Here is an 18,166-nt window from a genome sequence, read left to right on the forward strand (position 1 = left end):
AGGGGGTGGAGGGGGGGGGGGTGGCACTTTCATCCCATCCAATTGTTAGGACCTGGCTCATATACTGTTTGGGCTGGTCTTTAGAATGAGATGCCACTGTAATTATAGTCAGACAGGCTTACTCTTGGACCTGCTTTTATCTTTATATTCCCTGCATGCCTATTTACCACTCAAAGACTAGATTACCCAGACCCATTGCCCCTCCCCATGGAATTCTGCGTTCATACATGCTTACAGATTTGGAAGTGGGTGTGCCACTGACTTGGGAGGATTCATCGTCACCTGAGGGGGCAGAAGTGTCCATTTTGGTGCCGGGCAAAAAACTAGGCTGGGAGGAGTATTGCAACCCTGGGTTCCAAAACTCTGCTTTTGGGTCTTTTCCTCCCTTCTTCCTGCTTTCCAACCATCGTTACTTGTCTAACATAAATTGGGTTCAGGCATAAAGAGAGTTCCTCCCTACTTTTCCTTTTCTGTATCTGGCTTTGGGTGAGAGTTTCCCTACCTAAGGTGACTCTAGCAGTCTAGCTTTAGAGCCTTGGCTGCTGAAACCATCCCTGTTGATGGATGGATCCATTACCTGAAACCAGAATCAAGTTACAGCCTTCTGCCTAGAGCAATTTCAGAACTTGATTGTTCAATTGACGCTTGCTGGTCACCACCGATACTGATGCCAATACCGTACATATCGACCCAAATCCAAATCAGAAGTTCAATACACCGTATCGGTCAGGTGTCGGGTATTGGTCACAGACGATACTGATGAATCAGCCGGATATGGCAGATCCATACCGATTCCTAAATTCATGTCTGGGTGGGCACATAGTGATCCAAAGCAGGGTTTTGAAACCAGGATTGCATCAAAGAGCGTTGAATCAAACCATAAAGAACATACATTGGACTTTTTATTATATTTTTAGGGGATTGAGTTCCCTGGCTGGCTGCATAGCGTATGCTAGTGCCTCCCTATGTCTCTCTCCTCCCACAATAGGGGTAGATATGTCATTTCATAGGAGGGAGGAGAGAGCTAGACACAGGGAAGTCCTACTGTACGCTATGCAGCCTGGCGGTGTTCTTTCTTCTATTTTTTTATTTTAGATCTATAGTAAATAGAGTGTGCCAAATGTTGCAATAAAGGTTACAGAAGTTTTATCATTATGCCATTCGTTCAATCTTGTCATTTGTTTTTTCTGTGCTTTTGCTTTCCCATGCATGTTCCAGTGTGGCCTTTATTTCAACGGTAATAGTAGTACTGCTGCTTCCATGCCTCCATCTGACTGCCTGTTCCTCCCTGATTGACCGATTCACTTGCGAGTTTCTGTTTTCCTTGCGGGCATGGACATTGAAAGAAAGAATGCTTTTATGCATTCACATTTGTCGCTACTCTTAAACTTTGTAATTTTTTAGTATGCTATTGACTGAAAAAGGAAAAATCTTACCAGATGTAAATCCTATGAGAAAGCAAAAAAGAAGTTGACAGTGTTGGAAGCTCCAAATATCCTCACAATTGTTTTAAAGCGATTTCAGGTAATTAATTCTTCATACGTCTGACATTCGAATATAAAATTTTCAGGCTTTTAAGTCTTGCTTGGTTGTCCATGCTTTGCAGTCTGGTAAATTTGGAAAGCTCAATAAGTCGGTACAGTTTCCAGAGATCCTGAATTTGGCTCCATATATGAGTGGGACAAGCGACAAGTCCCCCATATACCGGCTTTATGCAGTTGTTGTTCACTTGGACATTATGAATGCTGCATTTTCTGGTCACTACGTGTGTTATGTTAGAAATTCCCAGGGGAAATGGTTCAAGATTGATGACAGCACAGTATGTTTCGTATTTCTCATTATCTCTATCCTTTTAAAATACATTTCTTTTGAATTTTTGAATCTCCTCTCCATATTAGAATGTCTCTACTGTGGGGTCCTGGATTATATTTGAATGAATTAACTGTAGAAGCTTTGGGCCTTATGGGCCTAGCTATGAAATATGACCCTGAAAGAAGTGCACTAAAGATCTGCCCCATCTTCAATTTCTTATGAGAGTTCAGCTTTTGGACTGTTATAACCATTAGATGTCTCACATCTATTGATTGGTTGAAAGTAAATATAGTAAATCATCTATGAAATCAATATTGGTTTATCATGATAAATCTTTTGGCCTTGAAGTTCTGATTGGTAGGGTGCTTTTGGTGCAGGGTCGCGTACCCTGCTGGGTGCTTTATTTTGCAGTTGTGCTTTACCGATTAGCTGCCTTCCTAACCTTTGGGTTCTCTATTTTTATTGGCCGTTTCATGTGGTTAATGTATTCTGCTGACAAACGAACAATATTAGCAATGCCAGAGTCCTGACAACAATACTGGCCATGAATGTGTAGGTAAAACCTGTTGAGCTTGAGAGGGTCTTATCAAAGGGGGCATACATGCTTCTTTATGCCAGGTAACATTTCTCTGCACATGCCTATTGCGCCCCCCCCCCCCAACCCGAAAAAAAGAATGAAAAGCCTGTACATTTTAGGTTGTCTGATTGCTGGTGATGGTCTAATTTAAATGCTTCACTGGTAGGTTCTCTCCACGGGCCCCAAGTTTGATTAGGAAATCAATGATATCCAGTGATAGCAAAATGAAAGGAAGCAGATGCTCAGAAGCTGTTAACAACAATGGAAAAAACACCACATCCAAGTCAAGAACTAACATGGTTCCAAGCACCGGCCCTGCTATGACACATAGGGCGCCTGAAGGCTACTCTCCTCGGATGACAAAGGATGGTGCTGCTAGCTTTGATTCATTGAGTGACAATTCTTCCCTCTTCAGCTGCTCAGATGAAGGCTCCTGCAGTACTGAAAGCACGAGGGACTCGACCAGCACTGATGATTTCTCTGATTACATATTTGGGGATGCAGGACGCAGTTGGAATATTCCTTTGGGGGTCTCATCAGACTCGGATGGTTCCTCTTCCTCGTTATGCTCACTTTCTTCCCCGGTGAATTTAATGAGGCACGAAACAGGTTCTCCTGAGAGAAGTGGGTATCTAGCTCACATTCCTGGTTCAGTGCCAGAGGCTGATGGAATTTTGATGAGACAGCCTCGAGAGAGCAGTAGGAAACAGGATTCACAAGGGAAGGGTTGCCCTTCCCTTTCACACTCGGACACAATTAAACAATGTAGAAAGTCAACAAACCGCTGTAGCAGTAGTAGTAGATGTAGTAGTTGTAGGGAGACTGACTCGAAGAAATTAGGTTGGGTTAATGATGTGAGATCCGGTGTATCATTGAGAAGATCTACTCGGGAAAGACCGACTCAAACATTTTATTAATGGTTGAGTTGCGGAGTGGATAATAAGGGTTAAGTTGTAAGTAACACTTTTGCTGATTTAATAGAAAAAGTTGGCTAACCATTTTGCTTTGTATGTGTATGTGCGTGTGGGGATCAGTGGGTGCCTGGGTATGCTTCTCAAGACAGTTATTTCAAAAAGTGGGGTTGGGCGAGTGAAATCATGTGTTTGTGTTTCTAACCGAAGGTTGCAGATTGCATAGGCTTGGTTTAGTAGTATTATATTTTTCTACTAATCAGCTCTACCTCTGGTGAGCCAGTACATAAGATTATTTCATGGACCGAGATTTCCTTCAGCCACGGTCAAGGGTGATGCCTTTGATGGTGTTGAGAGGGTCTCGCGCAAGGGTTAGGGTTTGGGGAGCATTAATGATCCTAGAGATTGGTGGCTGAACCCTACTCTACAGGTGAATGGAAACCTCTCCCATGGTTCATTGCCTTCATTGCATGTTTATCAGCTTCTACAGTGAAATAGAATTGCAAGAACAAATAAGAGTACGAGAAGGAATGTTCAAGAACTTGGAGGCAGATATCTACAAAGGCTGTATCCTGTGCACGAAGCTCCCGAAATTGGGGGAGGGGGGAAGGAACGAGAACCCCAGGAATGTTGTGAGGCTATTTCAACCGGGCAGATAGCTACAATTTCGTTATATCAACTAGTCCATTTGAATTGATATCAAAAGTGGGGTTATTTCACTCTTTGAAAAATTTACCATACCATTAGTGAAAGCATCTGGGTCTCACTGTTCAGAGATGGTTCTGGATTTCATTTATTGGTGCTCGAACCGTGAGCAGTGGAAGTCTCTCATCATCTTCCACCAAAAAAAAAAAAAAAAAAGAAGTCTCTGCCATCAAGTGATGACTGTGTTCCTTGCGAGTACAGGGCCGGCAGGCAGCGAAAACTGGCAAAGCATCTAGGCCTTTACCCCTCAATCAAAGATAGGGAAAGTTAGAAAAGAAACAGCTCTGATGAGTCGAAGACGGTAGCTTCCATTTCGCAGCGATCTGTGCAAGGAAAAGGGGAATGAGGGGACATGTCGTCAAGTATTCCTCCCCTTCCTTCGGAAAAGAAAGCATGCACAGTTTCATTAGTGTCCGGCCAGGTCCACTACAGAGGGAGTGTCTTTTGGGTTCTGGGCTTGCTTTTTTGTCTAGGGACACTCATAATATTTCTCCCTTCCAAGGCCAATATCACTTGCTTTTTCATATTTCTTCTCCAAGAATCAAGGGCTCCGCTGGGCATTTGGAATTATAATGGTGTCTCCCTCCGCCGGCCAAACGATTAGCATGAGCTGCACACACTTGTGCACTAAGTTGAGGACAAATCTCCAGCTATGGAGGACAACTACAAAGCAATAAAGAAAAGTACAAGAAGACCAAACTACTAGTAGTAACAGTAGTAGAGAGAGAGAGAGAGAGAGAGAGAGTAATGACCAACAAAGTCAAATTTCTTCAGCCATTAGAATTAGTCAAGTCCCGTCACCGACCCACCACCCAGGCCGCAGCACCGCTCTTATCTTTTGCACCAATATCTACTTCCTGTCACCTCTCACCTCACCTCACCTCACCTGACTGTGGACTTAGTATTCCAAAATGTAAATCTAGAAAGAGAAAAAGAAAGCTGGCCAAAGACTCCAGTATGAGAGGCCATGAAATGAAGGCTGTTAAGTTTGTCTCGAATTCTTGACCTGTTTTGAAGATTGACCCGATCTGACATATTTTGGTGGCGATCCGAATGGGAAATTTTATGAGATCTGTGATGGAAGCAGAGGGCTTGGGCCTATCATCACTGATCTCGTCTTGTATGGGGGTGCGGGGGCGTAGCCCCCGCGGTATGGTTCGACCGGATCGATCGCGACCCGATGGGTCGAACCGTTATTTGGAGTATATATATATAATGTACTGTTGCTTGTTGAGATTCATTGTATTCTAGGGTTTTCACGAAGCTAGGGTTTCAGGGCGAGTTCTTCCTCGCCGCTGCTAGGGTGTAATCCTTCTTCTGCATAGTGGATCATCTTCTTCTTCGCCCGAGGACGTAGCACACCACCCTGGTGTGTGAACCTCGTTAAATCTCTGTGTCGTACGGATCTATTATCTTTCTTTATTCGTGTTTCTTGGTGTTTGATCTAACAAAGGCAAGTGTAACCGCGTGAGGGACTAGTTGGAGAGGTTTTTCCCCATAGAAGATGTGCATTAAAGGGGTTGATCAGATGTTAGTTGTTGCTATTATTGTGGGGTAGTAGTACTGGTAATGGAGTTGGTGTTTATCTATCTATCTTTGATTCGTGACTTCCTTCAATTTATCGTCACATGGAAGCAGGGTCTGAAAACAATGCAGTAGTAAGTACATGTCCCGTCCATGTCCAACTAATCCTCTTTCATTTTCAATCCTTACTTTGAAATTACAATTTACAACTGGGACTGTAAAGTGGTCCAACTTGTGCATTACCAAATTGGGTGACTGGGCCTTATATCACCATCAGTTAATAGGGAGATGGGCAAGTTGTCCATGGGATGGGATGGCTGTCTGGGGAGCTGGGGCCCATCAATGGACAAATCGAAGGTCATACACGTTATAGTTCTATATGACAAGGTCTCACAAAACTGCAGCTCGATGTTGTCACAATTTTATTTTTCCTGAAAAATGTGTCCAACTTTGTGAGTTTTATGCCAAGTAGAGAAGTCTATCAGGAAATTCAAATGGTGACCTCTTGAGAGTATGCACTTGAATTTAATGGAATAGGAGTTTCGAGGAATTTATTTTTGTAGAAACTGAAATCCATTCATGATCTGGAAAACAAAATAAACAAAAAGAAAAATAATCACACAATCACATTGTAAGGAATTACGTGGTTCGACAATGTGTTTACGATCATAGAGAGATGGGAGTAATTTTCACGAACAATGGAGAAAAAGTTATGCACTCTTTTCCTCATGCATGGTGTTTATAAAGAATTTCCAACAACCCATCATCACTACAATTTATAAGGAAAGAAATAGAGAGTAATTTTCACGAACAATGGAGAAAGAATTATGGGCTCTCTTCCTCATGCAGGGTGTTTACAAAGAATTTCCAATAGCCCATCGTCACAACAATTTATAAGGAAACAAAGATACAAATTTTCCGAATTATCCTTATGTTCATTTTCAAATTGTTAACAATTCTTGAAAAATAATCAACAACTCAATCTACATAATGCAAGACATCAACCCTCTAACACTTAAACTTTCACTCACCTTCATTTCACTACATCGTTGGAGTTTTCTCATGCTTGGCTTTTCGTGAGCTTTCAAGGTGTTTCAAACATTGACAGTAAGCAGGCACAAGTGTCCCAAAACTCAATTCCCTTCAAAATGATTGAAGGGCTAATCTCACAAATGATCTCATGTCCTTCACTGTCATGTGTCCCTACTAGCCACATTAGATTTTTTTTTTTTTTTTTTTCTTCTAACAAGAAACCCTAGAACCTGCCATTGTTTATGATTCAGGCCCTGAGGTAAACCTGATTAGACGAAACATCCTTTCACCGTGTAACGCTTCATTTATGAGGAGTTGAACCTAAAACCCTATAATCGAAACACATTACATCCTAAACCAGCCGAGCAAACCCACTGGGGATTAGCTGTAAAAACAGAGGGATAAAAAATAATATATCAAGCCCACAGAATCAGCGAGGTTAGCTTTCTGATTTTCTAACAAAATGACTCCTAAGTTAGTTAGCTCGAGAAACAGTTTTCTTTGTCCAAAATTGGTCGGACTTCGTTTTAGAGATGCTAGTTTTTGTTTTTTTTTGTTTTTATTTTTATTTTTGTTCTTATTTTTGTTTTTGTTTTTGTTTTCACTTTCTGTCAAAAAAATGTTCAATTTCTTATCTTCTTGGTCCCTTCCTTTTTCTTTTATAAAGCTTATATTTTCCTCAAAGATATTCTTTTCTTTTGCTTAAAATGAGTCAAAGTTAATGTACATTAGAAGATGCCACTGTAGGTCAACTTCTCTCTCTCTCTCTAGAGGAAAGAGTCAAGGTTGTCGATGATGAAGACTCTTTCGGTGTTGTAAGTTACAATCTTTTTCTTTATGAGTCCCTTTAAATAATATCATATTTCTTTCCCAACAAATTTTCAATGTGGAAAGGAATTAAAGACAAAAATGTGTTCTTAAGAACTCTGTCTTCCCATTGTATGTTCTTTCGTTGCTATTTCAAAATTTTATTAGGGCGAAAGAATGTTCCTAGTTGTGTGGTCGTTGTGTCCAGTCATAAAGACGTAAAATGATGCCCTAAACCTATGAATTACAAACCTCATTCCCTGTTAATGTTGGTTTCAGGCCACACGGTCCAGCAGGAAGTATTCTTTTTCCTATCTTTTATTTTTCAATCTATTTTTTAATTGACTATATTAAATAATGCTTGAAATAATCATATATGCATGGACTCTTTCTTTTGCTGATTGTCGCCTAATATTTGAAGTCTAGAAGTTCTTTTAGTTTGTAATGTTGTATTAATTACTTAGCCATCTATATTAATGATGCATAAATCAATTAAAAGTAAAGTCCGCTGCTGTATTTCTACTCAAATTTTGTGGACTAATGTTCTTGATAAGTTTTGGCTAAACCTAATTTTTCACAGTAGAGACATGGGCTCCGAAATTGGTCAAAAGTTAACCACATATTGGGCACACTATGAAGGACGGAATTGGCATTATGCTCACATGATTGTCGCACTATGTGTTGTTAGGAATGGTGATTTCAAACACAAGTGTGAGGAAGCATATATGTGTACATTGAATTCGAAAACTTGAGAATGCTAGAATGAATGACTCTTAGTTGTATATACACGCAACAAGTATTAAGGGTTTCAATGCACTAACAATTGCCACTGCTAAATATATATTAGTACACTAGAGTCTTAATATTTACCTGTGAATGAAAGAGATGCTCGATAAAAAGTTTACTTCCCATGATATGAGCTGGAGAATATCAAAAGAGAAATTATATGTTCATGATTTGACTTGAAATTCTATATGTGGTGACATGATTTAAAAATTATTTTAAAAAGTCTTGAAATGTTATTATTCATTAATAAGTTGATTGAATTCTATGATGATCTGATGGACTAGGGTGAAATTAACTATTTTCATGCCAGTAGGTTATATTTGCTTGATTTTAATAAATTTATTTTCTTTGGGGGCTTAATTATTATATTTACTTAAGGCATTCTTATGTGTAAATATAGAGATTTACTCATATAAAGAATCCTTAGCAAAACCATACCCAATAGATTTTCACTTATTCTTAGCTTGTTTAGCAAGACAAGGAATATAGGAATTAAAACCATTCCACATGTCAGGAATGAAAAATCAATAAACAAATCAACTTCCCCATGTTAGAAATGAGAAAACCATGAGCTTTTTCGGTTCAAGTTTTGTGGATATACACCCCCCCCCCCAAAAAAAAAGTAGTTTAATAAGTTAAAATTTTTGAAAAGCAAGTAGCAATCAATTGAAAGGGATAAAAATGCTAACCTTACATGTGCTTTTTTTTTTTTTTTTTTTTATCATAATTGTATTCATAAGAATAAGCGAAACTCGTAAGTGTCTAATTACATGATTCCATTAATCACGGAGTAGAATTTGATCAAATCGTCTTACTCATAATAGACAGTGACAAAGTTTTTCAAGCTAAGGAGTCTATTATAGAGTTGTCTCCCTAATAAATATTGAAAATTACGTTTCAAGAACTAAGAAGAAATATAGGAAATATCCTCAATCACCAGTTGAGTGAGGAGAGAAACAACAATGGTACTCCCATGATGTACGAATAAAACTCCTTACAATCTTGTTCCACCACAAGAAATCAAAACATTCAGGAATCACTTTAACATTCCATTTTGTCTCACCAACGCCTCCCCCTCAAAATTAAAACATTGAAAATTTAACGATTCAAATATTGTCACACAGCCATGACCTTGATGATCCTTGATAATAAATTCAATACCTCCATGATGGTTTTCTTTTGACAAACATGTTCTTGCCTTCGAAGTGTTGTTTAATAAGTCAAAAAGTTTGAACAACCAACAAGCAATCCCTTGAAAGGGATATGATAATGCTAACCTCGCCGGTGATGGTGCATATGAGCCTCAATTTCATTGTAAGCCAATCATGACTTCCATTTTTTTTTTCTTCGATTCTGCCAATGTCATCTTAGGAACTTTTAATATTCAACTTCTATAATGGCTCAATAACTAGTTCACATGGCAAAATAAATAAGTTTTAAATTTGTAACTTGAAGTAGGGTTTGCTAGTGTGAAGGTCTGTGGCACACGAATACTTGGATAGCTTAGTGATGGTAGCTTCGACTTGTGAAGCCGGCACTCAGGGGAGGAGGTCACGAGATTGAACCCTGTCGTACGCATTGTGTGACTGAATTTTATATAAAAAAAAAAAGTTAAATATGAATTAAAAAAAAAAAATTCTAGTGACAGTTTACCGTCACTAATGGTGGAATGATGGAAGGATTCAAATTTAACCCTATTTCTCCCCCTATTGTATACGGTTACGATGATTTTCATTGACCAACGTTTTAGAAAAACCAATCCTTCCATAAATTTCAAAAGAAGTTATTTCATAATTAATTATGATACCAATTTAAGATGTGGGTTTATGATATAACTAAAGGATCTTTAATTACCAGAGTAAAAGTACATGGTGATATCTGATACTCTCTTTCATTTCTTTTAGTTTTGCTTAAGTAGCAAGGCAAGATCTTTTTGGGGTATTGCAGGAGAGAGTCAAAAATGACTTTCCAGACAACTTGTTGGATGTTGTGATGCTCTTCCTAATAAGGTTGGGGCCAATCTATTGGCCAAGCTTGGGGGAAAATTTTTAATTCTCAGCAATGAGAAAAAACTTGGAGAATCCATGGTCATAAATAGGATGTCTATTTTTTTTTTTAATTGAAAACCTAAAGACAATCATAGCCCGTAAATGATCATGCATAATAAATTAATTTAAATAATGTGTAAAAAGAAAAAATTTAAATAATAGATAAAAACCAAGTTTGATGGATGTATTTCTAACGATAATGGATTTGCATGGCTCATTGGATTATGAGCATAGTAATCGTGTTTTTATGGCTCACTTTTGTCTCAATCACTTGTTTTTATGTCTCAATCACTTTTGTCATTTGAAGCTCTCTCTCTCTCTCTCTCTCTCTACGTGATCTTGGCAAGCCCCTTGGGCCTAGTTATATCATGCGATACACAGAAAACAAACCCTAGTCGGCAGTGCTCTAATGGAGCTTCGGAGTCTGCTGGCAGCACTGTTTCTTGGTGTTACAAAAGCCATGCATTTGATGGCAGCCTCATCCCATCTTCACCGACCACCATAATCCAGGAAATTCATTCCCCACAATTCAAATCCACGTGATCTTTTCATATTCCAATCAAACTTTAATTTTTTTTCTTGGTTAAAGTACTTTCAAAGGAACTTGTTTAAGCCACTGTTCTCTCACAGATTTGGGATTGCTCAGTTGGGTGACTTTGTCGTATTTGCTTAATTGGGTTCCAAATGTAATCTCTAAAAGGCTCAGAATCAGAGGACATTACTTGCTTCTTAATCAATCTAGTTCTAGACCCATAAGAAAGATCCTTAATCCTTCCTAAAAGAAAAGAAGATTGAGATTAATTAATGGAGAACAACTAAAGAGTGTTTCTGTAGAAGATGAGGTTGCGGTGGTGGGGCGGAGCCGGTGGGGTGATGCACTAGCTTTTGTCGCGTTGCTAAACAAAGTGGTGACACAAACACCTATCGAGGGTCACATCAAGGATCTAAATAATTATATCTACTTGGGGGTGGTGGCCAATTCAAATCTTTCCTTTCTGGGCCTTATAAGTCCAAACACGTCATAGACAAAAGGTATAGTTGTTGTCTCGTGGGCTCATCTCTCTCATCTCTCGTACCTGACGCCTGGTACATTGCATCTTGATCAGAAAAATGTTGATGTTTGAGTTTGAACAAAGGAACCCAAAACAGGAAAAGAAGGGACCAAAATTCTTTGCCACTGGAATGAAGCCAAGAAGATGCTCTTTATCACTTCTTTGATCTCTTTCTTAATCACAATCATTATAATGGTTGGTTTCACCTCCCTTTTAACTCTCTCTCTATATATATAAATCCGTATGTGTTAATTTTGATCTAAAAAACGTTATTAGCCGGTTTAGTGGAATAAGTTTTAGAAGGAAGACTAGTTATTCTTGAAAGTTGAAACTAACTCGGGAGGATAGAACCCAACGTTGAAGTACTGGCTGGAAGTCATAGTTTTTGACTTTCTCCAGAGAGAGAGAGAGTAACAGTTAAGATATCCAATGGTCATGTTACGACCACGGCAAAGATTCCTCAGCTCTTCTACATGACCATGGCAGAAACCCTTTTTTTTTTTTGTGTTATTTTCCTTTCAATTCTCTTGAATATGATGAGGAAACATATTTGGGCATGGTTGAATATTTGAGGGAATGAAGACAATTGTTGAGTTTAATGGTGCCTTGTGGGTAGATCCTATTAGTCTTCATTTGTGTCATAAGGCATCCCTTTCCCCTTCCCTCTCTTCCTCTTCCTCCCCCAGTTAAAGTTCTATTGGAAAATTTGCCAAAAAATAAAAAACTTTCTATTGGGTATAGTTAGATAGGTAGTAGATTCAGAAAAAGGGTAATTTTGTAATTCTGTGGTGATCATGAGTCAACCTTGAGCCACTATTAGTAATCATTTGGCTAATTAGATTTTACCAATAAAATGAAAGTATGATTCTATCACATAGACCTGCCCATGTACTGCTATATGGTAAGTTGTGATCTCCTCTCTTAATTATTTGTTATATTATTTTTTTTTAAAGAAGATCTCGTAGCTAACTTTGACTGTACAATAAGTATGCTTGTGAATCCAAGTCTTATTCATTGTTTGGAACAATTTGTTAAAATGGTGAATTAAGAAATTATAATTTTATTTTAATTATCTATTGTTTTATTTTTAAAACTTATTTAATACAGTATTAATGCGAGGGTAAAACAAGGTTTTTAAAAAATTGAAAAATTATTTATATAAAATGACAAGATTTATTCTCATTAAAAATATATAGATATTATACTAAAAAGGCAAAAATAATAAAGTTTTAACCAACCTTGGTTACAACAAAAAAATTTCGTCATTCTAATTCAAAGGAGCTCCCTCATTTAAGTTTACTTACCTTATGTTTGGTTGCTTTCTCGATGAAAAGGAAAGAAAAGAAACTTTGGTTACAAGGAGGCAAGGAGCTCCTTCAATTTAAGTCTACCCTATGTTTAGTTGCTTTCACGGAAGAGAAGAAAAGGAAAGAAATGAAAAATGTTTCTCCAATCATTATGTAGTTACTTGAAGAATATCTACAGAAATAGTTGACAAAATTATTCATAATTGTTTGGCTGTTCAAGAATTTTAATGAGAGGGAGTGAACCAATCTAACTAGCTTTCTCCTAATTTTATTTTTCCAAAGTTTTCCTTTGTAATGTGAGAAATGTAAAATAAAAAAAATAAAAAAATTTCTCCTCTTTCAGTTTAATTTTCTCAACAAATATTTCAAAGTTACAAAACCCAACACCCCCCCCCCCCAAAGAGAAAAAGGTAAACAGTCAACACCTCCATTCTTAAAATTAAAATCAAGGGTAAATTTATCCGACTAATCCATGCCAATACCATAATGGTATTATATCATTTTTTATATTGATTGATACCCAATTCGATACCATGCACCATGATAGCCATACATGTTTTTACTAAAAAAAAAAAAAACATACATGTTTATGAAGGCTTCACGGCTTCACCTACAATTTTCGTGACAATAGGTGTTCTTCAGCTTCTATAAATGCCCCTTCCATGCTGTCATTAAGAATGTTTAGAAGAAAATTTATGAAACGTAAAGGATATGCGTTGTCACGAAACCGTATGTAAAGCCTTCATGTGTGTGCTGATAAGTGATCCGAGCTCTAGTATGACTTCTGGGTTGAAGTCAGATTTGATTAAGCAGATTTGCATATCAAAGAGTTTATTTTGTAAGAAAATATTCAAAAAAGTATATTTCCAGGTTGGGTCAAAGAATTCGGCCCCTAGTTACTGGCATTGTAAGGATGAGTAGCTGACTCCTTCAGTTGTTCAAAACTTGGATTTTGAAGTTGATTTCAGAAGTCAGAAGAGTGAGAATTATGAAGAAATACATAGCAATATAACCAGAAATCCCTCACCCACCCAAGAACAAAGGTGAAATCAATTATGAAATTAGAGTGGTCAATGGATGTACTTCAGCAAGGCTTGAAGACAAACCCAAAACAAACAAGAACAGGCTCAATGCTAATCTGGCCAAACCCAAACCCATTTCTCATTAGCCTGCTTTCTTCCTAAAGGAAACAGGTCCTGAACGGGAATCAAGTGACCATTTGCATTTCTGCTTTTTCCTGCTATACCATTTCAATAAGAATAATCTCAAAACATCACTTTTTGTTCATAGAGAATAATCCATTTTAAAATTAATCAAGTCTTTTTTCCTTAATCAGATGAAGCCTTGAAAGAAATATCATGGGAGATATTTGTTTACAAAAAATTCTAAACTGTTTGGATCAGAATTCTAGTCCGGGATGAGAGTAACAGATTCCCATCAACAGCAAAAAAAGTGCATCAGATGGACCAAAAGTATCTTAAAGATGGCAACTCTTAGCATGCAAGTAAACCCATATTCCAGATTGTTTCTCTAGCAAGCTTATCCTCAAAGCCAAAATCCAAATAGGGTAAGTGATGTGAACTTCAACTCACTACAGCGTGATTACAGTACCCAATTTTAACACCTAAGCAAGCAAACCCATGTTGAGGAATGACAATGGCTTCCATCTTTGAACATTTTAATGGACCCACCAAAATGGGTTTTTCATTTTTCCACCGTTGATAGTAGGGAAAGCTCAGAGCAGAAGTGTGTAGAGCAGAGCTTCCAACTTTCAAGTTCGAATGAGAAATAATCCAGAAGACTTTTGGCGTGAAAGAAAGCCGATTGTCATAGATCAAAGCAATCCAAATATGCACAAAAGCAAAACTTCGCGTGACACGGTTTCTGTCGCAGGTCCTTTCTCTCTCTTTTATCTTTGCTCTGTGACACTGATTTCACTGTTACACTGAGAATAGACCTGGCAAACACCATCAAACCATGTTCTCACTTTATCCAAAGAGAAGAGTGATAAACAATCTGGTGCAGTGGGTCAAGCCTTACAGGTTGTAGCAGTGGTTGCAGCAGTGCTGGTCCCTAACAGCACAAGAAGCTAAATAGGGAAACCTGAACCCCATTATCTCAGCCCACTAGCCCAGTGCTGCAGCTGGCTGCAGTTGCAGTAGCAGTAGCAGCAGCAGATGTGATCAGTCTCAAACTCCAACGCAACTCCATTACTCATACCCCAGCCCCCGCAACCCTCCACCGTAATGAGTAAACACCCAGAGAGAGAGAGAGAGAGAGAGAGAGAGAGAGAGAGGTCCTCCTCATTTTATACCCTACTAACTACTAAGTATTAATAATTTAAGAGAGAAAAGGAAGAAACAGGACAGGTAGGAAAGGAAGGAACGAATGATTTGGACGTTAGAGCCCATTAAAAGGAGGAAGGGTGAGCCTTCTCTTTCTTTCTGGAAACATGAAATTTTGGGAAAGTTTACTTGCTTAAGCAATACAACTATTCATTTTTCTTTCTTGCTACCTCCTCCTTCTCTCTCTTAAAATCTATAAAAATGGATTAAGCTTAAAAAAGAAGACTAATTACTGAAAAAAAGAAACAAATTGCAGAGAATGAATTCTGAATTCACAAGCTAACAAGCTAAACAAAGTAAGTAAGAAAAACAGAAGAAAACCCAAAAGGGTTTTTTACAAAAAAAGGGCAAAAGATGGATGAAATCAAAAGTGAGGTGGCGGTGGTGGTTGCCGGGCGGTTGGGGCCCAAATCACATCCGAAGGAAGATGGCAGCTGTAGATTGAAACACCACATGGTTCCGCAGGAGCAGGAGGTGGACCTGGATGGCCATGGCTTCCCTCGCCACCACCACCCGAACCCGACGGAGACTGATCTGCTTTACCCGAAAGGGGACTCTGCAACTCATCTTCTTCAGGTAGCCGGTGATAAGAAGGATTACTAAACGCCGCAGCGACTATATAAACTGTTCCAGCCGCGAGTAGAGACCCAGCAACGGACCCTCCTACGATCTGCCCAGACGGACCAGCGAGCGATATAGTGAAGGCATTCGCAGAAGAGGGTATTGAAGACGAAGACGGTGGAAGCAAAGTAGCAGATATGGAGAGAATATCGAATCGGCCATGAAAGGTGACTGTAGCGCCAGGAGTAGGGGATGGCTGGCGGAGGGTGACGTTAGCTACGGTGCCGGAGCCGGTCAGGACGCAGAGGCCGATGTTCCGTCGATGGACAAAGCGTGCAAGGGCGTCGACGACATCTAGGCCACCAGGGACTTCGAGGACATGTGGGCGCAAGGCGGTGGAGTCGGTGGTGTCGCGTGTGATGAAGACAGGTGGCTTGGGTTTGTTCTTGGAGCCCGGGGGACGGCCTCTTGGTCGCCTCACCACTTCGATTGTGGCGCCGTCGCCTTTAGTGGTGGTGGTAACTTCAGAAGGGTTGTTCATTATGATAGCCCTAGTGGAGGCGCCACCACCACCACCAACACCACCACCGCCGCTGCTTCGGGTCTCATCATCTTCGGAAGTTTGCTGTTGCTGTGAGGAAGGGTGGTGGCATTCTCGGGTGACGACGTGGTGGTGCAGTTGATGGAGCTTCTGTTGGTGGAGTTTAGCGAACATGCTATTGTTGTTACTCCCTCCTACTCCACCCTTCCCTTCGTCATATTCACTTTTCATCTCCTTCGAATTTCTTTTAAAAAACACTCAATTAATGACAACACAACAGACACACTCCTTAAAATAACATAAAATAAGAAAAAGAGAGAGAAGAGAAGGCGAAAACAAACAAGGGAGAAAGAGATGAGAGGCTGTAAGTTATCAGATATAAACAGCGACCAGAGAGAGAGAGAGAGAGAGAGCTTGGATTTGGTTTCGTTTGTGGGTTATATAGAAGAAATAAATAAATAAGGGGAAGTGGGAATAGTTAGAGAGAGAGAGAGAGAGAGAGAGAGAGAGATGGGAAATTGAAGTCTTGAAGGGAAGATGGTTGAACTTGGAAACAAAGAAAAGGGTTAATGAAGCCGCAGGCTGGAGGTGGAGGTCGGGGTGAACTGGTGAAGTGGGGTCTACACCTGGAAGAGATTTCGATCTTCTTCTTTTTCTCTGCTTTCCCATGTCTTTCCGTATTATCTTTTTTGGTTTTGCCCCAAGCCTTCACCGATTTCACCGCCTATTGAGAGAGAGTAGAGAACTGTATGAGTTTGCGTTTGAGCCTACGGGCGGATTGACAGTGACACTTTGATGGGCTGTTCTGATGTTCTCTCTTTTGGTTTATGGGGGATTGAATCAAGCGATGTTCTCTCTCTCTTCGTATCATGGATTTTGTTATCAGTATCAGTATCAGTACCGATATTGGCAGACTGATACCGATTTTATTAGATCACCATTGGAGAAACTGATTGCTGTCAGTCACTTTTGCTTTTTTATTTTTTAGAATAAGTTTGTAATTTTTACTATTTTATTCCTAAAATGATACAGGTTGCAACTACCTGAATTACTGAATCAATTGAAAATCAAGGATCAATCTCAGTCGATATCGATATGATATAATCAATTTGGCTGATATAATGCCAGAACTTGAAACCATGCTCCATATATATTGTCTTTTATGTTTAATTTATTGAAAAAATCAAATCTAGGAAGAACGAGAGTACAGAATATAAAAAACAAAACCTGAAATGATAAGAAGATAAATAAAAATCGCAAACAAATAATTATATTAAAATTATATTTTTTTGATAAAGATTTAAATATTACAAATTGTTCATGTCAAATTGTTTATAATGAGATAATATCTTATTAAATATCAATGGAGAATAATTATAACAGATTTATATTTATACCCTCTCGAATCAAAGAAAAGTATCATTACAAACTTATAGTGAAATCTTCATAAATATATATTATTGAAATATTCTTGTAGTCTTAAATTTTTTTTTTTTTTCGTTAGAGGTTACCTTCTCATAAACTGAGGATCCTTTAGTTCATCAAGACTCCAATAATAAAGAAACATGTAAAATGGGTTGATTCCTCTTTAACCTTAAAATTCAAGTTATAAAAAATTTTAACAATACTTCATAATTCATAAATACAGGCAACAGAATACAACATTGTAACCCAACAATTCCATAGGGTAAGGGTTTATTCTTAAGCCTTTTGTTTTGATTTTTTTTTTTTTTTTTTTTTTTATCTTCTCCCTCTCACTGATGTGATTGAAACTGTATATTGATTACACATTAATTTATCAAAGAAAGTTAAGTGAGAAAAATAATTCCCACCCGAAGAAGAGTGATGGAGGGTCAGGATTATAAAGGAAATCAAATCAAATCAAATCAAATGGAGTGTACGAAAAAAGAGAGAATGAATGATATTTATGATCAGCATCAGTATATTGTTTGACTCTCCTTCCACAAAATCCCATCCATTTATTTTCATCTTTTGGTTTCAAACGTAAACCACCTACCCTTTAACTCCCTAACCTGTCCTTTCCCTCCTCCCTGTAATCCTCTTTGTATCTACAAAGTCCATGGGATTGCGGTCACATGTTAGATTTGCTAATTGATAAGATACCGACCAATGTGACAAGAAGGACGTGGTTTATAAT

General features: G+C 38.6%; 2 protein-coding genes across 2 annotated transcripts in view; one reads left to right on the top strand and one right to left on the bottom strand.

The window, feature by feature from the left end:
• The window catches only part of LOC122076100 (ubiquitin carboxyl-terminal hydrolase 17-like), a 7,545-nt gene extending 4,146 nt beyond the window's left edge, over positions 1-3,399 (top strand). Inside the window, exons 7-10 of the mRNA XM_042641393.1 lie at positions 1,440-1,524; positions 1,607-1,819; positions 2,369-2,430; positions 2,556-3,399. Of these exons, the coding sequence (XP_042497327.1) occupies positions 1,440-1,524; positions 1,607-1,819; positions 2,369-2,430; positions 2,556-3,306 (1,111 nt within the window). The 3' untranslated portion in view covers positions 3,307-3,399. The remainder of the gene's footprint in view (positions 1-1,439; positions 1,525-1,606; positions 1,820-2,368; positions 2,431-2,555) is intronic.
• Positions 3,400-15,156: 11,757 nt separating this feature from the next.
• Positions 15,157-16,448, bottom strand: LOC122075833 (AT-hook motif nuclear-localized protein 28-like). Its single transcript, XM_042641002.1, has one exon. It carries the CDS (start codon positions 16,237-16,239, stop codon positions 15,271-15,273), a length of 969 nt encoding a protein of 322 aa, XP_042496936.1. The 5' UTR covers positions 16,240-16,448; the 3' UTR covers positions 15,157-15,270.
• Between the last annotated feature and the right edge of the window lie 1,718 nt (positions 16,449-18,166).

This window comes from Macadamia integrifolia, chromosome 4 (assembly GCF_013358625.1).
Source record: "Macadamia integrifolia cultivar HAES 741 chromosome 4, SCU_Mint_v3, whole genome shotgun sequence".
Classification (NCBI taxonomy): Eukaryota; Viridiplantae; Streptophyta; class Magnoliopsida; order Proteales; family Proteaceae; genus Macadamia; species Macadamia integrifolia.

Excerpts from the sequence above, each read along its gene's own strand:
- LOC122075833 (XM_042641002.1), bottom strand. The coding sequence starts at position 16,239 with ATGAAAAGTGAATATGACGAAGGGAAGGGTGGAGTAGGAGGGAGTAAC.